The sequence below is a fragment of the Spinacia oleracea genome, chromosome 3 (genome assembly GCF_020520425.1).
Source record: "Spinacia oleracea cultivar Varoflay chromosome 3, BTI_SOV_V1, whole genome shotgun sequence".
NCBI lineage: Eukaryota > Viridiplantae > Streptophyta > Magnoliopsida > Caryophyllales > Amaranthaceae > Spinacia > Spinacia oleracea.
Window position 1 is genome coordinate 86661502 of NC_079489.1, and position 27806 is coordinate 86689307.

A 27806-nucleotide genomic window follows, 5' to 3' on the forward strand; every position below is an offset into this window, starting at 1 on the left:
CTAAGGTGGTGAAATAGATGGAAAAGTGACTGGTAGATCAGCAGAAAAGCAACAGCAAACAGGTAAAAGATCCTACAAAAAGAACCAGATGAACATAAGAGTTCATGAAAACAAATGTCCAAGAGTTTCAGCAAGCTCAAAAAATTGTTTGTGCCTGCAAAATTCATCAAGGCGATGGAAAAACTGAAGAAAATAAACCCACGCAAACCACAATACTTATCTGCTGTACCAACCTCAGAGAACGAGAGCATATATATAAGGCATCTAAGAATGAAAGAAAGGAAAAATACGGAAGAATGGATGCTCGACAATTATAGTAGAGCAAGTTAGCTATCTCTATGATAGTAGAGAAAGTTACCTTGACATCATACAGGTCAACATTGACAAATTGTAGCAGCTTCACGTTCAGTAAGTTCTCCACCTAATAAGGCCAAAAGACAAAATCAACACTTATGGGGTCAACAATACAAAAAACAGCTTGCCATAGGTTTGCTATACATATATGGGAATAAACTCCTTGATTGACAGGAAGATATATGAGATACTTTATGTTTTCTCTCCCACAAAAGACCAAGTGATAGATTAAAAAAAACTCTAGAAAACACCAAGATACCACAAACAAAAAAATTGAATGAGCTCAAACCCTGTTCTTAGTCACAAATGGCATTAATCATGGTTTGATAGAGTATAATTTTGAGACCCTTGAGCTCAGCCCTCTGTTGGCTCACTAGTTGCAAAGACTTTGAAAAACATTATTTAGTTAACCAGCCATATGCGTTCTCGTCAGAATTTCCTGTTATTGTAGAATTATGGGCTCCATGGTGCGGGCCTTGTCGAATAGTCCAACCAGTAATCGATGAGCTATCGAAGGAGTTTGCTGGGAGGCTTAAGGTGTTCAAAGTTAACACTGATGATAGTGCGAACATCAGTCAGTACTGAGGATTCCAACTGTTTTAGTGTTTCTTTTATCATTAGGTGGGTATATGGTCATGCTGTGCTAAAACAATAAACTTCATGTGGTCCTGTATAGTTGATGCCATTGTATTTGGATTCCTCAGAAGATTCGGGTTGAAGTTTCGTAGATGTGTCTATTTTTAATGTGATAAGGTAATAGCTTTCTAAATTTCCATGTTAGATAACCTTTGTTAGAAGCTATATTGCATCTGATTTTCTCAAGGCTTTAACAAGCTTTCCAGCAATTTCTATGACTTAACCAAGTCCGTTCTGGACTCTACTCAGTACTAACTGATGTTCTAGGCTTTTTACTATAACTTTAAGCAAGTTCGTTATGGAGTCTGGAACGACCAGTCTATGGTCAAATTGGTCGCCATTAACTGATACTATTAAGAGGACATTGTATATCACTGCACCTTATTCCTCTTCCTCATGACACATTTCTAGTCTACTTCAGAAATTAAACCAAAAATTCTCAACTTTCCAACAAAACTCTAAAAGCGCTAACCAGATCAATAACCAACCATTATTCTCAACTATAACACTAACTAACCAATCCAAATCAATAAAAACATCTATGAAATCAACAAGAAATATACCAGGAAATTAAGGGGGGAAAGAGTAAAAAATCTAGCAAAGAAATCACAATATATCACAACAATCAATCATTCTAAAACAAACAATGCAAATTTCGGATGAAAACTAAAATTAAGAAGAAGAAAAAAAGGAAACAAAGAGAGTTATTCAAAGTCAGTAAGTAAAGAAGAAAGATACAAACTTCTATCTGAATTCATACAACTTCAAGCTGATTAACATTTGCAAGCCAAAATGTATAGCTTAATCAAGAACAAACAACAATAATTCAAAGTCTTACTATAGTCTCATACATTTTGGAAACATGAGGAATGAAACTTACCATCGGAGTAAATCTTCTTACTCCCAAACGAGACTCAATTCAGCCAAACCACTGCAACAGAACATTCAAATGAACACAATGTCAGAAGAAAAAAAATCTGCGCAAAATTAACAAAAACAAATTCATAATCCCTAGCAAAATATTACGCACACTCACCCCCTCATTGTTCTAAATTATTGGAAATTAGTGACCTAATTCACGTAATTTCTCACCAAATCCCAAACCCAAAAAAAGAAACCCTAAATCTTTCAAATTAAACAAAAAAGTAACCACAAAATTCAATGAAAGTGTACCTGATTGAGTAAATAAGGGAATCAATTGAAGAATTAGGGTGAAGAAGATGGAAATTGAGGGTAAGTAAGTGTACCTGATGGAGACAGGGATCGATTCCTATTCAGTGGGCATTCTCCAATGGAGGCGGCGGCGGCGGCGGCGGCTGTGGCCTACGGTTCCAGCGAAACTCTCTCTAAATGTAGTTGCGCCTGGTGTAGGATGAAGAAGATCGATGGAGGATGAGGGTGAAGAAGATCGAAGATCGATGGAGGATGAGGGTGAAGTCGTGAAGGTAGCTGCGCCTGTTTGTTTTATTCTTCGACAAATTAGGGTGCAGTACGCGTGGGTGAGGAATAATTAAAAACTTCCGAATTTTTTTTACCTCCTCTGCGTCGCAGAATTGTTAGGTTATGATACATATGACAATTCATAAATCATGCGGAAAAACCATAAACCCAGGAAAACATATTATTTACACATAATCATATAGCATAATTTAGATGCATACTCTTTGTTGCGTGCCCTCCCTAGCTGCGCCCGAACCGAGCAAGAACAAGTCTTTAGGACTCCAAGTGTTGTCCCTCCGTAGATAGTCCACAGCACGTCCGGATCCGCCTTAAGATTGACCAACTAGAATCGCCCTTAAGGTACTAGAATTTTCGGCACTTTTGAGCAAGATGTGTGGCTGAATTTTTCTCTCAAAAACTCACTTTGAATACTTTGAAACTCGTGTTATAAATTGTGAGCCCTAGCCTCATATTTATAGCGGTATGGAAAGGGAATCGAAATCCTATTCAGATACAAATTAATTAAACCTAGAATCCTACAAGAACTCTAATTTAATTAATTTATCAACTAGAATAAGGAATTTAATCATTAACCGAACTCTGCATGTTTTAGGAAACGTGCACGAACACAAACACTTGCACACACACGCACGGCAGCCACGATGGGCCCCATGCGTGCGCGCGAGCAGCAGCCCACTCAGCGCCCGCGCGCGCTGCGCGCTGCGCGTGCTGTGCGCGCTGTGCGCGCTGCGCGCAGCCTGCTGGGCCTGGCCTTGCGCTGGGCCTGGCGTGGCTGTTTGTGCGGCGCGCTTGGCTTGCTGGGCGATGGCCTGGCTTCGTGCTGGGCCTCGTCCGGCAGGCCTCGTCCGATGCTTATTCGTACGATGCGCTTCCGATTAAATTTTCCGATTCTGGAATTCATTTCCGATACGAACAATATTTAATATTTCCGATTCCGGAATTAATTTCCGTTTCGAACAAATATTTAATATTTCCGTTTCCGGAATTATTTTCCGATTCCGGTAATATTTCCGATTCTGACAATATTTCCGTTTCCGGCAATATTTCCGATTCTGGTAATATTTCCATTTCCGATAATATTTTCCGATACGTACCATGTTTCCGTTTCCGGCAACATCTACGACTTGGATAATATTTATATTTCCGATACGATCCATATTTCCGTTTCCGGCAATATCATCGTTTCCGGAGTATTCATTTCTTGCCTGTGACGATCTTAGCTCCCACTGAAACCAAGATCCGTCGGTTCCGAATATTCATAGATGGAGTATTTAATGCCATTAAATACTTGATCCGTTTACGTACTATTTGTGTGACCCTACGGGTTCAGTCAAGAGTAAGCTGTGGATTAATATCATTAATTCCACTTGAACTGAAGCGGCCTCTAGCTAGGCATTCAGCTCACTTGATCTCACTGAATTATTAACTTGTTAATTAATACTGAACCGCATTTATTAGACTTAACATAGAATGCATACTTGGACCAAGGGCATTATTTCCTTCAGTCTCCCACTTGTCCTTAGGGACAAGTGTGCATTTCCTAATTCCTTTGTCGCTCGATGCTTGCTCTTGAACATAAGGTAAGAGTTGTCATCCTTATTACGTCCAGAGGTGTTCCTCGGTTTCAGAGTTCAACTGATCAAATAAACAGATAATCATAGCCTATGATTCATCCGAGCACGGCCATGCATTTCACAGTTTCTAGCTCTCCGAGTGGCCTTGTACAACTTTTAAGCATCTCATCCCGATTTATGGGAGGACAATCCCAATCTTGCGATCTTGAGATTAGACTTCGTTTGATAGGTGATTACCTGAGCGTTGCCTTTATAGCCTCCTTTTACGGTGCGACGGTTGGTCAACGTCAAAGCAACCAGTTCTCAAACAAGTAATCTCAAATCACTCAGGTATTGAGGATTTAGTGTCTAATAATTTAATGAAATTTACTCATGACAGATTTTCATCTCTTACAGTAAAGTTTCATAGGTCTTGTCCGATACTAGTCTTCCCAAAGTAAGTATCTATGCAAATGATTATGACATTGCCATGTCCACATAGTTCAAGAAACAGAACTACTAGTCATCTTGCATTCTAATCGTCTATCGTTTTCTATGCGTCCAATTTTACAGAAAACTCCGACTAGGGACCATTTTCAACCTTTGACATTCAAGTTCACTTGATAGACATTTCTTAGTCACAGGACTGGTCCTGACAGTCTATCTTGAATATATCGTCAAATTGAAGGGACTCATCATTTAATACTAAACCAAGATTAAATGGAATATGAAAATACATTTCATATATGATAAATGTTCAACCCAAATGTTTTATAACCATGGGCCTCAAACCCATCTTCTAAAACAATTCATGGAATTCAAAGCTATGCTTGATTTCCAGTGCTACAACGTGAGTGTTGCTTCTCACTTGTTGCATAGGTTTAGTTATCATGCTTTGCCAATCTTAATATCCTTTTCATCGAATGTTCTTCGAGATATGATGATAAGATCTTTTCGAGTTTGTTTATTATGTGATCTAGTCTTTCTTACTTCGATGGTGGTTTTACTCATTTTGCAATGAAGAACCATCAAGTTAGCAGACGTTTTTCTTGCTTCAAGAGTGGTTCTACGCATTTTTCAATGAAGAACCATCAAGCCAGCAGATAGGTGATCTACCCAAGTTCAGTGAAGAACTTTAAACAACCCTGTTTTATTGCTTCTTAGGCAATAATCACTTTTACTTCAACTGTATAGGTTGCTAGTGATGCTTTGTTTGGATTTACCTATCCAAGCAGTTCATAGATATGTGGAAGACTCTCCAACTATATCTTAGAACATAGAAATTATTATTTTAATTTCCCACGCAACAACTCATGGTCTCCAATCCATGTTGCCATTTCAAAACACGATGCTCTATAGCTCGTCCTTATCAATGGTTAACTCCAAAGGGTCTTGCTTGATCCTTTGCCAGTGTTTATGCGTGTAGCATCAATATTTAGCATATCTTTATTTCCTTGAATCAAGAACTATTCCTATGTACCTTTTCAAGTACCATAAGTATTCTTGATCTCAATCTAGTTGATCTTTACTTAGATCAATAGAGATTGGTATATGTTCGTCATGGCTAAAGTCATACGATACGTTTTTGGCGATCCTCATATTATATCATACATGATAAATTCTTTTGCAGAATAATTCCCAATTGAATTCTATTCTTGTAACTTTAGCTCATCTAGTTTCAGTAGATACTAAATCCAGCTAAATTCTTTGACATATAATATAGGTTTAAGAATCTTACTTAGATTCTTTGATGTTTAACTTAGTAAATGCTTATACATAGTTCAAACATCCTTTACTTAGATTTATTCACATGGGTCGAATATCTCCAATGGAGACTTTCGTGTTTGATTTAGTAAATGCCATTACTTAATCCAAAACAATATCATAAGATCTTTGTAAATAGATCTTAATACCCAGTATGTACTAAGTTTCGCCATGGTCCATTATTGATGAATAATCTCAAATCTAAGTCATTAGCATTTGAATGTTATTTTACAACAGAGAGATATGTGTGTGATACACATAGGACCAATTAAGTTTTATGTACTCCCACTAAGCTTCTTATATATCTATAAGAATCATGTACATTTTATGAAACTAAAATACTTATTAGCTTCACTAAAATACAGTTCTAATTCCCAATTGCTTGCTTAAATCTGGACTTAGATTTCATAAGCTAGCTTTCCTTTTCAAGCATTTATTTGGATCCACAAATCCTATGACATACCATGTGCATAGTTTATTCCAACATTTGAGTGAGGAATACGTTTTGTCATCCAATTGCTATATGTACCAATATGCAATCTTTGCTTGAATTATAGACTTGAGCATTACGATTATGCATGAGGTTTCAACACAATCCACATCGTGAATTTGCTTGTAACTTTTAGCAACTAATCTAGCTTTGTGTGTGAACACAATTCAATGTTTGATGGTTTTTATCCTTTAAAACAAACTTGCAACCAATAGGTGTGAAACTATTCTTGCAAATCAACAAAATTTCAATTTTGTCATCAAAACATTGAGTATGTTTTATGGCCTCTAACCATTTAAAACATTTGAGTCTATATATGGCCTCTAACCATTTTAGGGAATCTGGGTTTCGTCATAGCTTTCTTACAAGTCACAAACTCATTAATCTACATGATAATAGTTTGACTGCAAGTTGTAGGTTTCTTCACTATCTAATGGAAGAATCGCATAGCTTCAATGACCTGAACTCCACGTTTCTTCACTATCTAATAGAAGAATCTCATAGTTCCAGTGACTTGAACTCTATGCCTACTAGGGTATAGAACATCAAACAATAGAATATCAATAGCCACTTGAAAGTCCTTTGAATATTCTGTTCTCCTTGAAGCACTTGTAAAGTCTTCTAAGAGATGTCTATTCTTTAAAGCCACTTCTAAAGTCCTTAAAGAATAAGTTTGGATTTTCTGAAGCACTTCGAAAAGCCTCCGGAATGTCCGTTTATGTTTGTTGTTCGCCTCGAAAACTTTCGAGGTCTATTTTCTCCCACTTGTCATTTTGGAAACGAATTTCCAAAAAGGACATTATTTCGAGCAAACAAACATTATGTTCTCAAAAATTTGTGGTAGAAACAATACCCTTGTGTTTCATCATAATGAAACATATATCTATACTTGAGCCTTAGTTTGTCGAATGACAAACACTAAGCTCCCACTGAGTTTTGCAACTCTCTAGATATATTTTGAAAAGATATTCTGAAATTACTTTTCAATAGCATTGACGAATTTGGTTTAGTTTGGTGGTAGTTGAGCATTTTGTTTTAGAAATTATAGGAAAAGTCTTTATGATTCATCATTGATCGAATCAAGTATTAATTGACTTCGATCATTCCAACGTAGATATGCCATATCTTATGGAGCTAGATTGTGAAATTACAACACACAATCATTGATGATCATATTTGGTCTTAAGTAATCATCAACATGATCTAACCTAGATCTTTATGATTTCTTGCGAAGTGGTTTTTATACTTCTGAATCTTTGAACTAGCCAAACAGATTCAACTTATATCACATTTGAGTAAATAAACCTATATTCACTCAAATCTGTGTGAAATAATAAAGTCATAAAACCTTTCTTTAGCTTTGAACTCTATTATCTAGGCGTTCTAACAATAGTTCATATTCTTTGTTACTTTCAACAAGTAAGACTAGCTTGTCTTAAGTTGATCTAGAAATCAACCAACTTTCAAAAGGTCCATCAAAATAGAGCTTATGAATGTTAACTTGTTGATATGGTCTAAGCAACAATGCCAAAGATTAATGGAACTCAAATCAAGGGTTTGATTTGAACCTAGTAAAGTTCTTTAAAGAGTTGTTTGTTTTAATCAAGCATATTGACTCAACCTGTAATTGACCATTTCATTCAAATAAACAAACAAACAAGCATTGTTTTTGTTCTTCTGAATGTGAGTCTTTCTGTCTTTGAAGCAGAAATTTAGGTATGCTGATTATGGAACAAAATAGCCATTTAGTTCCAGCCTTTGAAAGGACTTAAAACAAACTAGATGACCCTACAACTAATGTAGCATTGCCATGCTTCATTTCCCACTTGTAGGTCATTAGTGTATCCTAGCTTCCATTGTTTGAGTTATTATCGAAGTAAGAACCTCAAGCGGTATATGATACCAAGGAAGTTTGATTGCTAGGTCACTTCTCTTTAAACATAAACTTATAGGTAGAAACGAAATCGTAAATTCCTTTCATTTGTTCCTCGTTTTCCTATTTCTTGTACCTTTTCTTATAGTCTTAAGAATTGAATTCTTTAGTGTTGACTTTTATACTTTGTTAGACATGTCCAATGTCACCAACAAGGTTCTTTACCATTTTAATTTATGTTGAATATTTTGTTTCAACTAGATGATCTTACCAGAAGCTTCTAAATTTCTCTAAGCATCGATCTATTCGAATGTCTAGGGACTAGACTCATTCGAGAATTAAATGGACAAAGATATTAGGGTGTTAACCATTGGTAAAGCTGAGCGTATTAAACTCAATGCTTTATGATCTCAAAACTACAGTGTATTTTGAATTCACAAGCACCAATTGGTTTGCCATTCGATTTTGACGTTCGAAAACAACCATAAAAGTCGCTATAAGAAACGTACATTTTAAATTGCTCACTTTCTCTCATTTCCGTGAATCGTTCTTGGATTCACTACCAATCGAGGAAATTTACTGTTACCTTTCTAAAAGGATTTATTGCAGTGCAAGATATTTAATTATAAACAATAATTAAAACATACATTGAAGCATGCAAAGTTTAAACATTTATCATGAATAATAACTTGAAATTAAAGCAACCATGCAATTCAAACAAGTTATTAGCATTTTATTCGATTTTATTGTTCCGGCAGGTGTGAATAAAATGATTCCAAGACCCTAAAACCATTGAAGAATTAAGCACAGTTTGTCGACTCAATTCTAAAACATTTTAGGTAAGCAAAAGCCTTTTGCTAATAGTCTAAAAACTACTCTTGGTTGATAGGTACGTCTAAGAACTTGTTAGGTAAACCTATCGATTTTGCCACGACATAAAAGGACTCCTTACTTATATCGTTGAGTTTCACCAAAACTAACATGTACTCACAATTATTTGTGTACCTTGCCCCTTTAGGACCAATAAGTAACACCTCGCTGAGCGAAAACTATTACTAGATTGATGTAAAGGATATCCAAGCAAGTGTATATTTTGGCATGGCACCTTTTAACTCAATTTTTAAGTTTGGAACTTAAGGCTCTTACTATGTTGGTTAGATTTTAAGTGAACTAAAATCCTTAATCATGCAACATAATCAAGCCACAATCTTATGCATAATTAAGACATATTTAAAGCAATAAATAACTTAAAGCATGCATAAGATAAATGTGATCTAGTATGGCCCGACTTCATCTTGAAGCTTTAACTTCAAAGTCCGTCTTGAAAATCTCCGTGGGAGGCACCATTTTCTTCAAATAGGATAAGCTATAACTAATTACAACTATTTGATGGTACGCAGACCATATTTGAATTGAAAAATAACTTTGGTACTTTAGACCAATTACATTCAAATTAATGGTACGCAGACCATATTTTCTATCCTATTTGGGCCATACTAGTCACTTCATAACCTGCAAAACAGTACATATACAATATATACCATTCACCCATTCATTATCATGAATGGCCCACATAGCTGGTTAGTAAAACATATTATGCATCACGTAAACATTTGCAGCAATTAATCAAGGGCACCAATAATCTACCAATTATTCAGTCCTTATTAATTCTAATCAAGTTGTTTTAACCTTAAGGATTTGTAGACCTAATCAAGAGTTTATGACTAAAATACGCTCCCACTTAAACCAATAAATTCATATGCTTTACTAATTTTAAACATAAAAATGTATTTCTAGTCTAACCGGAAACATACAAATTTAATTAAAATTTAAAGCTCATATAAATTTATAATTGAATCCAAAAGTTTAATTTAATTTCAGTCGTATTTAAATTAATTCATGATTTTAATTTTAGTAAAATAATTAGAATAAATAAAATTTATTATAATTACAATATTCAAAATTAAAATCCAAGAAAATAATTTAAATTATTAATTTTAAAATTAATTAAAATTACGTGAACTGAAATTTTTAAATTAAACATTCAAAACGATCTTTAATCGTAACGCAAACACCCTACGCGTTGCACGCCCATGGGCCGCACGCACACAGCCATTGCTGGCCATGTGCGCGCAGCCCATGCGCTCGTCGCATAGCTGCTGCATCCCCATCGCAAGCCTCCGCACGCATTGGTGCTCGCTGCGCGCGCCAGCGCTCATCGCACGCGAGCTATCGCTCGCAGTGCGGGCGCGACATCGCTCGCTGGGCGCGCGACATCGCTCGCTGGGCGGGCGACATCGCTCGCTGTGCGCGCGAGCAATGCTGGCTGTGCGCGCGAATCCTTGCTCGTTGTGCGCGCGAGCAATGCTGGGCGCAGCGCTCGTGGCACGCGAGCTTGCGCTCGCTGCGCGCGAGGCTGCGCGCTCTTGTGCGAGGCAGCGCGCGTTGTGGCGCAGCTCGCTTGCTGCCCACACGCGACTGCCTTGGCTCGCCCTTCGCCCATGCCCATTCGTCCATTGCTCGTGGCACACGACACAAGGCAGGGCTGCTGCCTTGTGCTCGTGCACTACGCCCTTGCTCATTGCATTCGTGTCGCACGGGCGACGAGCTCCCTTGCTCGTCGTCGCATTCCCGCATTATACAACACCCCTTAAGGGTAACACGAAGCGTCCATTGTTTCGTGCGTGCAAGTTTTATGAACGAATCGCATAAAAATTTAAAATTTATATTTAAAATTAATGACAAATTAATAAATAATATTAATTTCATAATTTTAGGGCGAAAAATCGAAAATTTATTATCCAATTGATTTCCGATTGTTATGGATTCAAGTCTAGGTCATAAAAATTTAAAATTTATCATAAATTTACAATTTTTATGGTGGTTTTTAATCATAGGTTTCTAATTAAATTACAATTAATTATGAAAATCAAATTAATTCTAAATTATTCTAATTTTCAACAAATTAATCATAATTACAAATTAGATTGCATAATTAACAAGACTAGGCATTCAAACTTGTTAAACATATGCAGTAGGTCAATCAAAAATTCAAGATTTATCAACAAGAATCGCAAATATTTAATTTAACATCTTAAATTTACGAAATTTTGCATTCGAAAAACTAAAACCTTCGAAAAGTCATAGTTAGGCTTCGAATTTGAGAATTCTGGGTTCGGCAGAAAAATACTATTTTTGTCAAAATTTTAGAATGCCTTTTAAATGCGGAATTGACACAAAAATCACTCAATTCGGATGAGTAACGAAGAAACTGCCGAAAAACTGCGTACGTATAATTAAATAAACGCAATTTGCAATTAATTAACAATTACGAAAATTAATCACCCCTTTTAATTCTTGCAAATTTGTAATATTTAACCATGTTCATGCAATTTAGATTATGAAAATAATAAGGGGCTCGTGATACCACTGTTAGGTTATGATACATATGACAATTCATAAATCATGCGGAAAAACCATAAACCCAGGAAAACATATTATTTACACATAATCATATAGCATAATTTAGATGCATACTCTTTGTTGCGTGCCCTCCCTAGCTGCGCCCGAACCGAGCAAGAACAAGTCTTTAGGACTCCAAGTGTCGTCCCTCCGTAGATAGTCCACAGCACGTCCGGATCCGCCTTAAGATTGACCAACTAGAATCGCCCTTAAGGTACTAGAATTTTCGGCACTTTTGAGCAAGATGTGTGGCTGAATTTTTCTCTCAAAAACTCACTTTGAATACTTTGAAACTCGTGTTATAAATTGTGAGCCCTAGCCTCATATTTATAGCGGTATGGAAAGGGAATCGAAATCCTATTCATATACAAATTAATTAAACCTAGAATCCTACAAGAACTCTAATTTAATTAATTTATCAAATAGAATTAGGAATTTAATCATTAACCGAACTCTGCATGTTTTAGGAAACGTGCACGAACACAAACACTTGCACACACACGCACGGCAGCCACGATGGGCCCCATGCGTGCGCGCGAGCAGCAGCCCACTCAGCGCCCGCGCGCGCTGCGCGCTGCGCGTGCTGTGCGCGCTGTGCGCGCTGCGCGCTGCGCGCAGCCTGCTGGGCCTGGCCTTGCGCTGGGCCTGGCGTGGCTGTTTGTGCGGCGCGCTTGGCTTGCTGGGCGATGGCCTGGCTTCGTGCTGGGCCTCGTCCGGCAGGCCTCGTCCGATGCTTATTCGTACGATGCGCTTCCGATTAAATTTTCCGATTCTGGAATTCATTTCCGATACGAACAATATTTAATATTTCCGATTCCGGAATTAATTTCCGTTTCGAACAAATATTTAATATTTCCGTTTCCGGAATTATTTTCCGATTCCGGTAATATTTCCGATTCTGACAATATTTCCGTTTCCGGCAATATTTCCGATTCTGGTAATATTTCCATTTCCGATAATATTTTCCGATACGTACCATGTTTCCGTTTCCGGCAACATCTACGACTTGGATAATATTTATATTTCCGATACGATCCATATTTCCGTTTCCGGCAATATCATCGTTTCCGGAGTATTCATTTCTTGCCTGTGACGATCTTAGCTCCCACTGAAACCAAGATCCGTCGGTTCCGAATATTCATAGATGGAGTATTTAATGCCATTAAATACTTGATCCGTTTACGTACTATTTGTGTGACCCTACGGGTTCAGTCAAGAGTAAGCTGTGGATTAATATCATTAATTCCACTTGAACTGAAGCGGCCTCTAGCTAGGCATTCAGCTCACTTGATCTCACTGAATTATTAACTTGTTAATTAATACTGAACCGCATTTATTAGACTTAACATAGAATGCATACTTGGACCAAGGGCATTATTTCCTTCAAGAATTACTAATCTGCGACGCAGGTGACTTAAAGAGTCATCTGCGTCGCAGATTAGTAATTCTGCGACGCAAAGGAGGTAATATTTTGCGTCGCATTATTACTAATCTGCGACGCAAATGACTCTGAGAACATTTTAGAGTCATTTGCGTCGCAGATTAATAATTCTGCGACGCAAATGACTAATTTTAAAGCTTAGAACTGTCAATTGCGTCACGTGTTTAAATGTGCGAGGCAAATGTGGTGATGCAAATGATTGTTTTTCCACTAGTGATGCAAAAGCATAAGGAAGTGTGGTACGGAGACTTATGGAGGAAATAAGTACGAACTATGAACATGTAATACAAACCTTTAAGTAAGGCGGTCTTACAGAAAAGACCTCCTTGATGGCACTAATAATGACACGTAATCGCTGACAAAATACTGACGTCAGCAGTATATATACACATTTTCCTCCCCATTTACAAACCCTAATTCATTTCTTCCCCTCCCCTCAACTCGGCACCCTTTCTCTCTCTTAAACACTCTTCTCCTCTCTCTCCTCTCCAGACCTAATTCTGGAAGAAATTAACGACGGTTGTCGGAGGCAAGAGAGAGAATCTCCGCCGCGATCAACTCCAGCGAATTGAACAATCTTAGCGTCGTCGTTGCCGAGGTTATGGTTGCGCGAGGAGTTCGTTGTTGCGTTAATGGTTGCCTGGTCACGGTGGTGGTTAAGGTAATTCTTCCACCTCTTTTCTTCATACGTATTTAGATTTTTGATTTTCGAAATCCTGACTTGGATTTTTGATCGATGTTCGATTGATTTTTTCGATCGATTTAGGTTTTTGATTTTTTAGGTTTTTTTTATATTAATTTTGTTGATTTTAGTTTATGTATTTGATTAATTTTGTTGATCGAAGGTGTGAGGGAGCATCCACCGCTAGATCTGTTCCTTAAGTTTTTTATTTTTCAATTTTTTTGATTTTAAAATTTAGGTTTGTGTATTTGATTGATTTGTTGTGTGGTTTAGGTAATCTCGACGGAAAGCTGCGGTGGCGCTTAGGCGGAGAGAGATTGAGCGGCGAAGGACGGAGGAGAGTTGTCGCGAGCAGAGGTGGCTTTTCGGTGCGGCTCGTGGTCTAGGCGATCTCGACGATCTGCTTGCTGGTGCTCGGTGTTGTTCGTGTTGTTGGTGTGGTAAGCTGCAGAAGCCTTGCGGTGTCGCGAAGGAGCAATTGGTTGCTGTTATTTAATTAGTTTTAGGTCTTTTGTTTCAGTTAAGAATATGGTTCTTTTAGTTATAATTTATTTTGTTTTAGTTAAGAATGTTGATGGTTTAGTTAATTTCGTTTCAGTTAAGAATGCTTCTTTTAGTTATAAGTTATTTTCTTTTAGTTAAGAATATTGTTGTTTTAGTTACAATTATTTCATTTTAGTTAAGAATAATCTTGTTTTAGTTAAGATTATATTTTCGAGGTTTAGTTAAGATTTCTGATTAGTTAAGATTTTCTGAAATTTAGTTAATATTTTCTGAGTTTTAGTTACGAATTTTCAAGTTTAAGTTAAAATTTCTGATTTACTATGTTTTAGTTAAGAATTTTAAGTTTTAGTTACAATTTACTTGGTTTTAGTTAAGGTTTTTTGAGTTTTAGTTACGTATGTTTTAGTTTCAAATCAGGCCTTTGTTACGTTTTTTCGAGTTTTAGTTATGATTTCACGAGTTTAAGTTACGATTTTCTTGGTTTTAGTTAAGATTTTTTGAGTTTTAGTTTTGTATTTTTGAATTTCAGATAACGAATTTCAGAGTTTTAGTTAAGATACAAAATTTTAAGCATTGAAACCAATTAGTTAAGCAATTGAATCAATTAGTTAAAAAATGAAACTAATAAGTTAAGCTTCAGAATCAATTAGTTAAACAATGTAATAAACCAGTTAAGTAATGTAACATATTAGTTAAACACTGAATCAATTAGTGAAGTACTGAAGCGAATTAGTGAAGCACTGGAAGCAATTAGTTATGCCCTGGATTTAATTAAGTTAACCACTGGAACTAATTAGTTAAGTTTGAGATTCAATTAGTTAAGCAACGAAACCAAATAGTTATGCAACGAAACCAAATAGTTATGCAACGAAACCAAATAGTTAAGCAATAAACCAATTAGTTAAGCACTGAAACCAATTAGTTAAGCAATGAAATCAATTAGTTAAGCATTGCAACTAACTAGTTAAAATTTTATGAGTTTTAGTTAATAATAAGTGTTTAAAATTAATAACTATTCGACTCATAAATTTAATTATTTGTTTTTATACCTTAACTATTTTGTTATTCAATTAGTTATGATTTTATTACTTTTAGTTATATTTTACACTAATTTAGTTAGTACCCAAAAAATTTAAAAATTTTAATTTCGAAAAAAAATTTGAAAAAATAATAATTTAAGCCTGAAATCCAATTAGTTAAGTCTGAAATCTAATTAGTTAAGCTTGAAGTCTAATTAGTTAAGCCTGAAGTCCAATTAGTTAAGCCTGAGAAAAAAATTCAAAAAAAAAAATTCAAAAAAAAAAAAAATTCAAAATAAAAAAATTCAAAAAAAAAAAATTTAATTTTTTTTACATGCTGACGTCAACATGACGTCAGCACATGCGCCAACATGGCTGCCAACGGGGCTGCCAGCAAGACTGCCAACAAGGCGGTCTTTCCTGTGAGGCGGTCTCACACAAAAGTTTCTCAACATGTAATGCAAGAGAGCAAGAGCGAGTGCAAGAATGCGTGATGCAATACCAGTTGTAGGTATAGCTGTTGGTGTTGGTGTTGCTGCAGCATTGACAACCTCAAATGCGAATTAAGTTGAAATATCATCTAGAATACCAAACAAACAACAACTTGTTTCCGCACATCCATTGCATTCAGACAACCTAGGAAATGGGGGCGTAATAACATATCAACATCAAAATAAGGCGAACAACAATGGTTCTCATCTGATTAACTCAGTTGTAGTTGTTTGGGCTCCCAATTGACTCTCAATTGGGCCACTAAGTCCAAAGCCCAATGGCTCTAAACAACAACATCGAACCCACCAGTGGCTATTCAGCCATCCATTAAGGCCCAAGGCCCAATAGTAATAAATGACCTATGGGCATTTATTATGCAAACACTATAAATAGGCCGCCAAGGCTCACACCTCAAGGTACGTCCAATTTACCGCCTTAAGACTACTCTTCTAGAGAACTTCTCTCTAGAATCCGAGCATCATTCTTACTTAGGCATCGGAGGGGCTTTCCTCGGAAACACCCCCGAGGCTAGTAACTTTGCTCTTGTGCAGGTGAATTCGGACTCCACTCATTCAAACAAGCAAGATCTTCAACACATACAAAAGGGCCTTCATTCGAAGCCCATTGTTTCCATCTTTACAACACCGGAACAATTTGGCGCCGTCTGTGGGGAAGAACACTTCAAAGCCTTTGAAAGACATCAATCACCTCTTTCCGCGAAAATGGTGAATGATGTTGTTAACAACAATGACGACGATATGATGGTGCGGTCAGATTCAGAATCTGACCAAGAGGGGCACCCTCAATCGATGGCGAGGTCACAGCCAAGCAGAGCTACGACCGCCACAAATGCAGGACCTCCGATTCCAACTAGGGAAGAGCTCACTGCGGCCATGACCATCATGCAAAACTTCCTCTTCAATGAGAAGCAGCAAGGACTGGCAAATGACCGCAGAGAAGAGAGGAGGACTAGGCGAAGGCTGAACGAGCCACCCAGTGCGGAAGTGTCCAGACCCGAACGAGAACTCCTTCCCTTGACAGGTACACACTTGACGTCGAGGTGGATGGAAAGCACGTGGGACACCCAAAAAAGGGCACAACAGCAACCAGATTGGTTTGCGAGACCATCGCCTACTCCAACAGCTCTCCAAAGCGAATCAACTACTCGTAACACTCGGATCCGAAGCTCGGTACTCAGCAGGTTGAGGCCCTCGGTCCACTCAAGGTTAAGACCTTCGATCCATACGAGACTCGGGGTAGGTGAGTCGAGCAGATCTGGCGAACGACCCGAGGTCAGTAGCCGAGAAAGAAGAAGAGACAGGAGGCATGATCGAACCCCTAGCCCCCATCGTACGCCCGAACGTTCTAATCACAGAACCTCGGCAAACGAAGGCATCAGGGCTAGACTCGGGAAAAGAATCATGACTCCTACGTCATCCCCTTTCTCGGACGAGCTGATCATGGAAGAAATACCGAAGGTAAGACTGCCAGCTCACCTAACCTACAGCGGAATCACAGATCCGAGGGATCATGTCATCTCCTACGAGCAGCAAATGTTCTTGAGTCCCTACTCCGAAGCATGCTGGTGTAAATACTTCCCAACCACGCTAACCGGAGTGGCGGGAGAGTGGTTTAGATCGCTGCCGAAGGGATCGATCAAGAGCTGGAAAAAGCTGAAAAAGAGATTCTGCACACAGTTCGTGAGCAACAATCGCCCCGAGCGAACCACAGCAGAACTGACCTCAATCCAACAAGAAAGAGACGAAAGTCTGAGAGAATTCATGGCCAGATTCATGAAGGAATCAACAAACATACCAAACTTGCAGCCAGACGTGGCCATCTTTGCCTTGAAGCACGCGCTCCAGGAAGGGAAGTTCCGTGACGAACTCTCAATGAAGAACCCCTCCAGAATAGCTGACGTGCTCCAAATGGCTGATGCGTTCATCAGAACCGAGGAGTTCAACAAGGCCGCTGCAAGACTGAAAGGATCGTCGGATCCGAGAGACACAAAGAATACCCAGAGCAAGCCCGAGGGTAGCTCAAGGAAGGGGAAAGAGAAAGTAGGAGCTAGAGAGATGAGCCCGAAGAAAGACGGGAGAAGGGGTGAACTTCAACCCAAGTACACCAACTACACTCCACTAGCTCTACCCCGAAAGGAGATATTCAGCCTCAACAGAAATGACGAAAAGTGGAAACTACCTGGGAAGCTCAAGTCCAACCCAGCTCGGAGAAACAAGAACAAATGGTGCGAGTTCCATGATGACTTCGGTCACCATACCGAAGAATGCAACTCGCTGAAAGACAACATTGAGGACCTCGTTCGCCAAGGCTACCTGAAACAGTACTTGTTAGACCGAAGGGAGGAAAAAGAAAAGGCCGCAAGCGGCAAACAACACGAGCAACCCCAGAAAAGGGTCTACGAAGCAACAGGGCACAAGAAAAATGACATCCTAGTGGTGTTCGGGGGACAGAAGTCTGGCCAGGCCAGCAAAAAACACCTAAGAGCCCTCTCCCATCGGGTCAACTTCAGCGCGGTGGGAGACAACCAGCCACACCCCCCGAACATGACCTTCACTGCTGATGATTGCTTCGGAGTCCAGTACAAACATGACGATCCTCTGGTCATCTCCATGGACCTCAATAACCACAACGTACATCGAGTGTTAGTCGACGGAGGAAGTGCCGTCAATATCATCTTCAGAAACTGCTTCGAGCAGCTGATCCTCGAAGAGCCAGAGGAAGCACTGACGAAAGTCAGTTATCCTCTGATCGGATTCAACGGATCCGCAGCTATCCCTCGAGGAAAGATCACCCTGCCAGTCACAGTGGGCGAAGGCCAGGCAGCAAAAACCCTTCGGGACGAATTTTTGGTGATGGACTGCGACTCCGTATACAATGTAATCATGGGGAGAACCATGATTCACAAGATGCAAGCAGTCCCCTCCACATACCACCAGCTGATGATATACGTCTCGGATGCAGGATTCGCCGAACGAATCAGAGGTGATCAAGAAGTGGCGAGAAGAACCTGCCACACTGCTGTCCGAAAGCCCAAACTAGAGGACGGCCCCGAGGAAGAAAAAGGAGCTAAGGGAGAGGAAAGCGAGGCAAAAAGGAGAAGAGCAAGCACGAGCAGCTTGTCTCCCGCAGAAGTTGATGCCCGCCCCGAAACCCTATCTCCCGAACCAGATCAAGAAATGGAGGATATCTTCCTCGAAGAGGATTCAGACAGGAGCGTCCGAATAGGCAAGGGCCTAAGCTCGGGGCTCCGAATCGATTTGATCCGATTACTCAGGGATCATAAAGACATCTTTGCATGGTCAGCAGCAGATATGCCAGGGATAAATCCGAAGCTGATTTGTCACAAGCTGGACGTCAACGCTGAAGCTCGGCCAGTCAAGCAAAAAAAGAGGAACTACTCCTCGGAGAAAAACAAAGCCATCGCCGAGGAGGTGAAAAAGTTGCAGGAGGCCGGATTCATTGAACCATGCATGTATCCGAAATGGCTGGCCAACGTGGTGATGGTCAAAAAAGCGAACGGCTCCTGGCGAATGTGCGTAGATTTCACAGACCTGAACCGAGCCTGCCCCAAAGACTGCTATCCCCTGCCAAGGATAGATCAATTGGTTGACTCCACCAGCGGCCATGCACTGCTCAGCTTCATGGATGCCTTTTCAGGCTACCACCAAGTATTCATGCACCCCGATGACAGAGCAAAGACAGCGTTCATCACAAGCGCAGGAGTGTTCAACTACAAAATGATGCCTTTCGGCTTGAAAAATGCCGGAGCCACCTACCAGAGGCTAGTTGATCACGTCTTCGCCGACCAGAAAGGGAGGAATGTGGAGGTCTATGTGGATGACTCCATCGTAAAAAGCATCAAGGAGGAAGACCACGTCAAAGACCTGGCAGAGACCTTCGGAAATCTGAGGAAATACAGCATGAAGCTGAACCCAAAAAAATGCGTCTTCGGGGTGAAATCAGGGAAATTCCTCGGATTCATGGTGAGCAAAAGAGGAATTGATGCGAACCCAGACAAAGTCCAAGCGGCATTGGATTTACCCGAGCCGAAGACCAAGAGAGATGTGCAGAGGCTAACCGGCAGGTTAGCCGCACTAACAAGGTTCATATCAAAAGCCTCGGACAAGGGAGCCCCCTTCTTCAAAGCACTGAAACCAAAGAACCTCCCCGGAGGAGAAGCAGAACCAGTCAAGAAAAAAGGGGTCCCGAGGAAAGTGGATCCCGAACTGATATGGGAACAGGAGCAAAGAGAAGCTTTTCAGCAACTCAGAGCCCACCTAGCTCAACTGCCGACACTGGCCAGACCAAAGGAGGGGGAAACCCTGTACCTATATGTCGCAGTTAGCCCTGGAACCGTCAGCGCAGTGCTTCTTCGGGAAGAAGAAAAGAAGCAACAGCCAATCTACTTCACCAGCCGAACACTCACAGGGGCCGAAACCCGGTACCCACTCATCGAGAAAGTCGCATATGCAGTAGTGGTAGCTGCACGAAAACTGAGGCCATACTTCGACTCCCACCAGATCACAGTGCTAACTGACCAACCGCTCGAAAAAGTACTCGACAAAATAGAGAGGTCAGGAAGATTGGCTGCCTGGGCCTTCGAACTATCAGAGTTCGGCATCAAATATCAGCCGAGGACAGCAATCAAAGCACAAGCATTGGCAGACTTCTTGGCCGAGTGCTCATACCAGGAAATGTTGGATGATACGAAAAGCACTTGGGAGGTCTTCACTGACGGATCTTCCACAATAAACGGCTCAGGGGCAGGAGTTGTACTGATCCCCCCGACGGGGAAAAGCATAGAGTATGCATTGAAGTTCGGCTTCAAAGCAACCAACAACGAGGCCGAATACGAGGCCGCAATCGCAGGGATAGAGCTTTGTTTATCCCTGGAGGCCGAACATGTTCGCCTCAAAACTGATTCCCAGCTTGTAGCCAACCAGATCCGAGGGGAGTATGAGGCCAAATGGCCCAGCATGACAGCCTATTTAGCAAAAATTAAATCCTTAACGTCAAAGTTAAGATCCTTTGAAGTCATCCTCATTCCCCGAGGACAGAACACGCAAGCAGACGCACTGTCAAAACTCGCAAGCTCAACACTCATCGACCTAAACAGGTCGGTCCACGTGGAAGTTCACCAAGAGAGAAGCATCGACTTGCTACCCACCACAGTATGCAGCTTACGTACCGAACCTAGCTGGATGGACGCAGTAGTTGCATACAAAGAAAGGGGAGAACTTCCCGAAGATAAGCTGCAAGCGAGAAAACTGAAAAGATTCAACAGATGGTTCATCATCAGCGCCGAAGGAGAGCTCATGAGGAAATCATTCTCTGCTCCGCTGCTAAAATGTGTGGGTCCAACAGACGCTGACTACATCCTAAGGGAAATCCACCTCGGGATATGCGGAAACCACATTGGAGGTAGGACATTAGCACATAAAGCCCTTCGGGCTGGGTACTGGTGGCCCACTATGGTTTCCGAGGCAAAGCAGATGGCAAGGAAATGCGAGAAATGCCAAAAGTTCGCACCAGCCATCCATCAACCAGCTCAAACCCTACAATCAACACTGTATCCCTTACCATTCGCACAGTGGGGGTTAGACATCATTGGTCCCTTCCCCTCAGCGACGAACCAGAAGAAGTGGTTGATTGTAGGAGTCGACTATTTTAGCAAATGGATCGAAGCCGAAGCTGTCTCCTCCATCACCGAACCTCAGGTCCGCAAGTTCATATGGCAGAACATCATCACAAGGTTCGGCATACCAAGACTGATGGTCTTCGACCACGGGAAACAGTTCGACAACACCCCGTTGCAAAAGTGGTGCAAACAGTTCGGCATACACCTAGCGTACTCGGCAGTCTGTCACCCACAAAGCAACGGGCAAGCCGAAGCTGCTAACAAACTCATCCTCAACGCACTCAAGAAAAGAGTCGAGGATGACAAAAACAAATGGTTAGAAGAGCTACCCGGAACGCTATGGTCCCTTCGGACCACTGAGAAAGAAGCTACCGGACAAACACCATTCCACCTTGTATACGGATCCGAAGCTGTAATTCCTGTGGAAATCGGAACAGAAAGCCTGAGGATCCAGGCATACAACAGGTATGATGGGCTCCAAGGAGAAAGCAACAACCAACTTCTATCCGAAGCTCTCGATCTACTGGACGAAGCTCGGAACGATGCAAGGACACTCAACGCAGCCTATTTGCAGAGGGTCAACAAGCATTACAACCGAAGAGTCAACGCCAGACCCCTAAAAGTCGGTGATCTAGTACTCAGAAACGCCGCCTCGGTTCAGAAAGGACGGATCCATGGCAAACTCTCAGCCACTTGGGAAGGACCATACATCATCCATTCCGAAAAAAGGCCAGGCACGTATATGCTGAAACAGTTAGATGGAACAATGCTGAAGAACCATTGGAATACCGATGTTCTCAAGAAATATTTTGTATGATCTCTGTCTGTAAACCAAGTAAGTTGTTTAATGAGAAGAGGAAAGCCATTGGCACCATGTGTTTCATTAAACTTATCTCTATAATTATTGTCCCTTTATATATATATGCAGCCTCGGATCTGATCAATCCGAGACTAAAAACAGGTTGACTTTGCCCATTCCTTGATAAAATGCAAGAAATGACCAAATCATACACTTCAGGGAATCGTCCAGAATCCTCGGATTCGCGGTACCCTAATAAAATTTGTTCGCAACAAACAGTCGCTCGAATCAAGTTATAAAACTCCGGCTCAGATCCACGGATCGCCGAAGGCATAACTAAAGAGGCAGACTAGCGATCTCTTGCCCAGGTTTCCGAACCACAAGAGATCGGAAGAACAATCCAAACCTCTGAGCAGATCGACGGATTTGAAGAGTCTGGAAACTAAAGAGTCTCTTAGCAGATCTACGGATTTGAAGAACTCGCAAAACTAAAGAGTCTCTTAGCAGATCTACGGATTTGAAGAACTCGCAAAACTAAAGAGTCTCTTAGCAGATCTACGGATTTGAAGAACTCGCAAAACTAAAGAGTCTCTTAGCAGATCTACGGATTTGAAGAACTCGCAAAACTAAAGAGTCTCTTAGCAGATCTACGGATTTGAAGAACTCGCAAAACTAAAGAGTCTCTTAGCAGATCTACGGATTTGAAGAACTCACAAAGTCAAAGAGTCTCTTAGCAGATCTACGGATTTGAAGAACTCGCAAAAGTTAAAAAGTCTCTTAACCGATCTACGGATTTAAAGAGCTCGCAAGATCAAAAGGTTTTTAGCAAGTCTACAGAAAGAGGAGCTCGAGAAACCTACGGATTTAAAGACCTAAAATTGCGAAAGAACAAGTTGAAAAGAAGCAGCCAAGTAACAAACATTCATTTTTTATTCAATATTTGGGGGAAGTACAAATACATTGAAAACCTCAAAAATTGAAAACAAAATGAAACAGTTAAAATCGGCAGCCATCAACAGACAATACCGGCCTACCGAAGTACTAAGAAAGCAAAAAGAAACGAGTACAACGCAGCGCCGAGGCAAAAGGGGGAAAAGCAAGCACATATTCGGAAGTCCTCAACTGGAACCGACCGACTCTGAAGAAGACGACTGCCCGAGTCCCTAACTCTTAGGAGTCTCAGGAGCGGCCCCCAGGGGAGCATCCTTCGAAGAACCCCCAGCAGTAGTATCACCCTCGGAAGTGGCCTTCTGGGCCCGAGCCTCTGCAAGAGCAGCTTGGCGTTCAGCTTCAGCTTCATCTCGATCAGCTTGGCATTCCACCAAGTGGTCCTCGGCCTGCATCCATAGGGGAACTTTCTCGTTCCAAGGGAAGTGAGGCATGTGCTTCGCAAACATGCGCCGAGCACCCAGGATGCCGTTCCAGTACTGCTCTCTACACTGATCAGCAGTGTAGAGGTTGACTCGCTCCTGCTCCAGCTTCCGAATATAGTCATCCTTTTCCCGAAGCTTCAGCCGAAGGACAGGCACCTTATCAGCTTGCTGCTGGATCAGCTCCCGATGCTGGACAAAATGGTGGAGCCTTAACTCCGCCTCTTTATGCTCCTTGTCGGCCGCTTCAAATTTAGACTTCATCTCCTGGAAGAGTCTATCTTTTTCCTCAAGTTCGCTAGCGAACTTAGCGGCCATATCCTTCTTTTCCTCAGCAAAGGAAGCGATCTTCTCAGCATCCTCTTCAACTCGGAAGATGAGCTGGCCAACCTCGGTCCCGATCTTCTCAGCAGACTCTCTAGCCTCGCGACTATAATGAAGGTACAGCTGCTTGAGTTCCGTAAGCTCGGAGAGGAGTTGCCCAGCCTTCTGGTCCAAAATGGGAATATCACGAGCATAAGCCTCACGATATTTCCTCAGTTGTTTCTCCTCAACCGAGCTACACTCGGAAGCGAACGAAGACCAGAAAACAGCCTGGGAACGAGAGAAAGATGAGCAAAATAGGAAAAACATAAAACAAAAACACAACTCAAAGAGAAAAATCTAGCAAATTACCTCGTTCAGATAGTACTGGGCCATCATAGCCGGATTCCTCTCTTCGGCCCCAGGAACCCTCCACTGCGGGTTAGCACGAAGCAGATTCTCCCGAGCAGCCTCGGGGCCCACCAAGGATCCCACGTGGGCCAAGGGGTCCTCTCCCAAAATCGGAGCCCTAGCATATCGAGCCATCGCCTCCCTTACTTCTTCGGGGATCCGTTTTAGCGGAATATCCGAACAGGGATCAGCATGGATCAGCCTATCCAGGGCCGAGGTAGAAGTAGAGCCCAAAGTTGAGTGGCGCCTCTTCCTCGTCAAACCTTGCTCGGGCTGCTCCTCCTCTCCAGCAGAGGGAACCTCCTTCTGAACCTCGGGGACCGCAGCTTCGGGGCCCGAGAGATCTATCATCTCCTTGTCTGGACTCTTCTCTCTCTCGAAGGGAAGATCAGCAGACTCCTTCTCCTCAGCTACCTCAGGGACAACCAAACCAGGAACAAAATCGGCTTCAATCGCCTCCACCACCTCGGTGATATCCTGGATTTCGATCCCCGAAGCAACAGATGGTTTCAGGGGAGAGGGGATGATATCTTCCTCGATCAGCGGCTGATCCACGGGCGGCGGTTCAGCAACCACCACACTCTTTAACTTCTGCCCCGGCAAGGGCATGAAGTGAAGAAGATTCTTAGGAGGAGGCATAACTTCCGAAACCGCTTCCTACATAGCAAGCATTCAAAGATTAGTTTCAGAAAAAGGGAGAAACGAACTACAAAAACTCCAAGTCAGAACAAATACCTTCTCCGAGGGCTGAGAAGCCTTCGCTTTCTTCGGATGCGTGGAAGGCCTCAAAAGAGTGCTACCCTTCCTTTTGCGTTGATCCTAAAAAGGGGAGACCAAGGGTCAACGAATATAAAAGAAGAAAAAGGAAGAAATAGAGAAAAAAGCGGGAAATACCCGGTTCCTAGATAAAGAGATATCTATCCGAGCCGGAGATGAAACCGAAGGAACGGCACGCGGCACAGCGTCAGTCCCAGGACCCTAAAAAGATGGTCCAGGACCAAGACGTTAGCCGACGGCCAACCGAAAAGAAAAAGACAAACAGAAAATCGAGCCTATAAATGAACACTCACCGGGTCCGAAGTTGTCTTCAACTCAGGAAGCACAACCTTCACAGGAACAGCTTCAACAGAGGAGGCGGAATCCCACGGATCAGCCCGAACTTCGGATATCCGAGCAACCCCCGAAGGAGACAACACGTAATCCTTCAGACGAGGATTACGAGGGTTATCTTTTCCGAACTTGTACTCGGGAGCCGGGTCGTGAATAGTCTTCAAATCCAAAGAAATGCCCAACTTCTTAGGATCAATGCGGCTAAAGCCGTACTCTGCAAAAACAAAGCACAAAACATGTCAGCAAAACGAAGCAGGAAAGAGGACAAACTCACTGAAAAACGGTCTCAGCCGAAAGACACCTACCCCTGTCAAAGATCCTGCTGAGACCGGCAACAGCAAGAATGTCCTCCCTCAAAATGTAATTGAGATTCGGAAGCCAGCTAGACGGCAGTCGATGGTTATCCTCTTGAGCCAAGAACCACTGGAGGAGGTCCACATAGTGGCGATGGTTCCGATCTGGAGCTGCCACACCCCTCATATCAGGATCAGGAGCCACGAACCACTTCGGAGGACGATAAAAGTTGGGATGCTTCGGATCCGTCGGCACACGGACGAGCAACCACTCCGTTTTCCAATTGTGGTCAGAGCTAAGGTAGGGGTACGCCGTGATGTAGTTCGGATCCCCCCTCTTTCGGGACTTCTTGTTGACAATGGTCCACCAACCATACCCATCACCCTTGGAAGCATGGTTGAGAACCAGATCGTGAAGATCCCGAAAAACAGCGACAGAGCAGGGGAAATTGACGAAGTCACACACCCATCTAAATCCGATTATGTGCCTCATAGATTTGGGTGTGAGCTGGGCCAAACTAATGTTGTACGACACCAAGAGCTCGGATACGAACGGATCCAGAGGAAAGCGGAGACCATTCTCCAAATGGTGAGTATACACGGAAATGAACCCCCTCGGTGGATGAGTCACCCGAGGACGCTCTTGCTCAGGAAGCTCGCACCAATACCCCAAGGCATGCTGAATTCCGTATAGCTCCTCGGCCTTCCGATGATAATTCCCTAACTTCGCTTCCACCAACCAGTCACCGCTGACCGATTTCTCCAACGGACCGTCGATCTGCGTGGTCTCATGCAAAATTGAGGCATACTTGCCCTTCGGATCAGCTTCCGTCCAATGAACTGGAAACTCGGAGTAACGACGACGAGCACCCGAAAAGCCAGCTCTCTCACCAGAGGTTGCGCGTTCATCTTCGGAAGCATCCCAACCAATCGAACTCTTCTCCAACGGCCTCTCCGAAGGTCGACCCCTCGAAGATTTCGGTAACCTCCCCGAGGGCACGTTCTCTCTCTCACTCGAGGAGCCAACAACGAACTTGCTTTTGCCCCTATTCTTTGCCATGGTCGCGAAATCTCGATCTAGGGTTTAGATTGAGGGGTAGAAGGAAGAACGAAGAAAAAAGGAGAACTCAGAAACAAATTACCTTTTTCCGAAGCGGAATTCGCCGATAAAGCGAACAACACAAGTTCCCGAAGTCTAAAGTTGGCCGAATTTCGTAGATCTGAAGAAGCAAATTGCACTGCGATCGCCGGAATTTAGAGAGAGAATGGGTTTGAAATAAGGAGTAAAAAGTTCAAGGAGCAAAGCACCCAATATTTATAGAAAAGAGAAAGGGCGCATCAACTTCCTCAAACCCACGATCTCCATGACACAGTACAATTCCCAACACTTGTCATCAATGCAAATCATCCCTTTTCAAAAAAGAGAGGGAACTTTCGGACTTCTGACAGCTGGAAACCCACCCATTTAATTCTAAATGGACCGGGTCTGGGGGGCATGTTGTTTGGGCTCCCAATTGACTCTCAATTGGGCCACTAAGTCCAAAGCCCAATGGCTCTAAACAACAACATCGAACCCACCAGTGGCTATTCAGCCATCCATTAAGGCCCAAGGCCCAATAGTAATAAATGACCTATGGGCATTTATTATGCAAACACTATAAATAGGCCGCCAAGGCTCACACCTCAAGGTACGTCCAATTTACCGCCTTAAGACTACTCTTCTAGAGAACTTCTCTCTAGAATCCGAGCATCATTCTTACTTAGGCATCGGAGGGGCTTTCCTCGGAAACACCCCCGAGGCTAGTAACTTTGCTCTTGTGCAGGTGAATTCGGACTCCACTCATTCAAACAAGCAAGATCTTCAACACATACAAAAGGGCCTTCATTCGAAGCCCATTGTTTCCATCTTTACAACACCGGAACAGTAGTTATTTGATGGCTTGTGCCATTGTCTAATTAATGTTGAGTATGTTTGGGGAATATCAATTTAACTTTGATTAGTTAATAAGGAGTATGAAGTTTGTCTTTGTAATTTTCCCAAGGGGGACTATGTAAAAATATCAATTTCATTTATTATAAATGAAATTCATCTTCAATATCTTAAGTATATTTATATTAATGTCAATTTAT

General features: G+C 41.8%; 1 protein-coding gene across 1 annotated transcript; it reads right to left on the reverse strand.

Moving 5' to 3' along the window:
* Window positions 1–26736, reverse strand: LOC130469832 (uncharacterized). Its single transcript, XM_056839337.1, has 9 exons — window positions 26568–26736; window positions 25344–25432; window positions 25009–25092; window positions 24235–24930; window positions 23628–24153; window positions 15582–15774; window positions 1900–1921; window positions 209–421; window positions 1–72 (listed from the first exon to the last, which is right to left on the reverse strand). The coding sequence occupies exons 1-9, from the start codon at window positions 26734–26736 to the stop codon at window positions 1–3; spliced, it is 2064 nt and encodes a 687-aa protein (XP_056695315.1).
* Between the last annotated feature and the right edge of the window lie 1070 nt (window positions 26737–27806).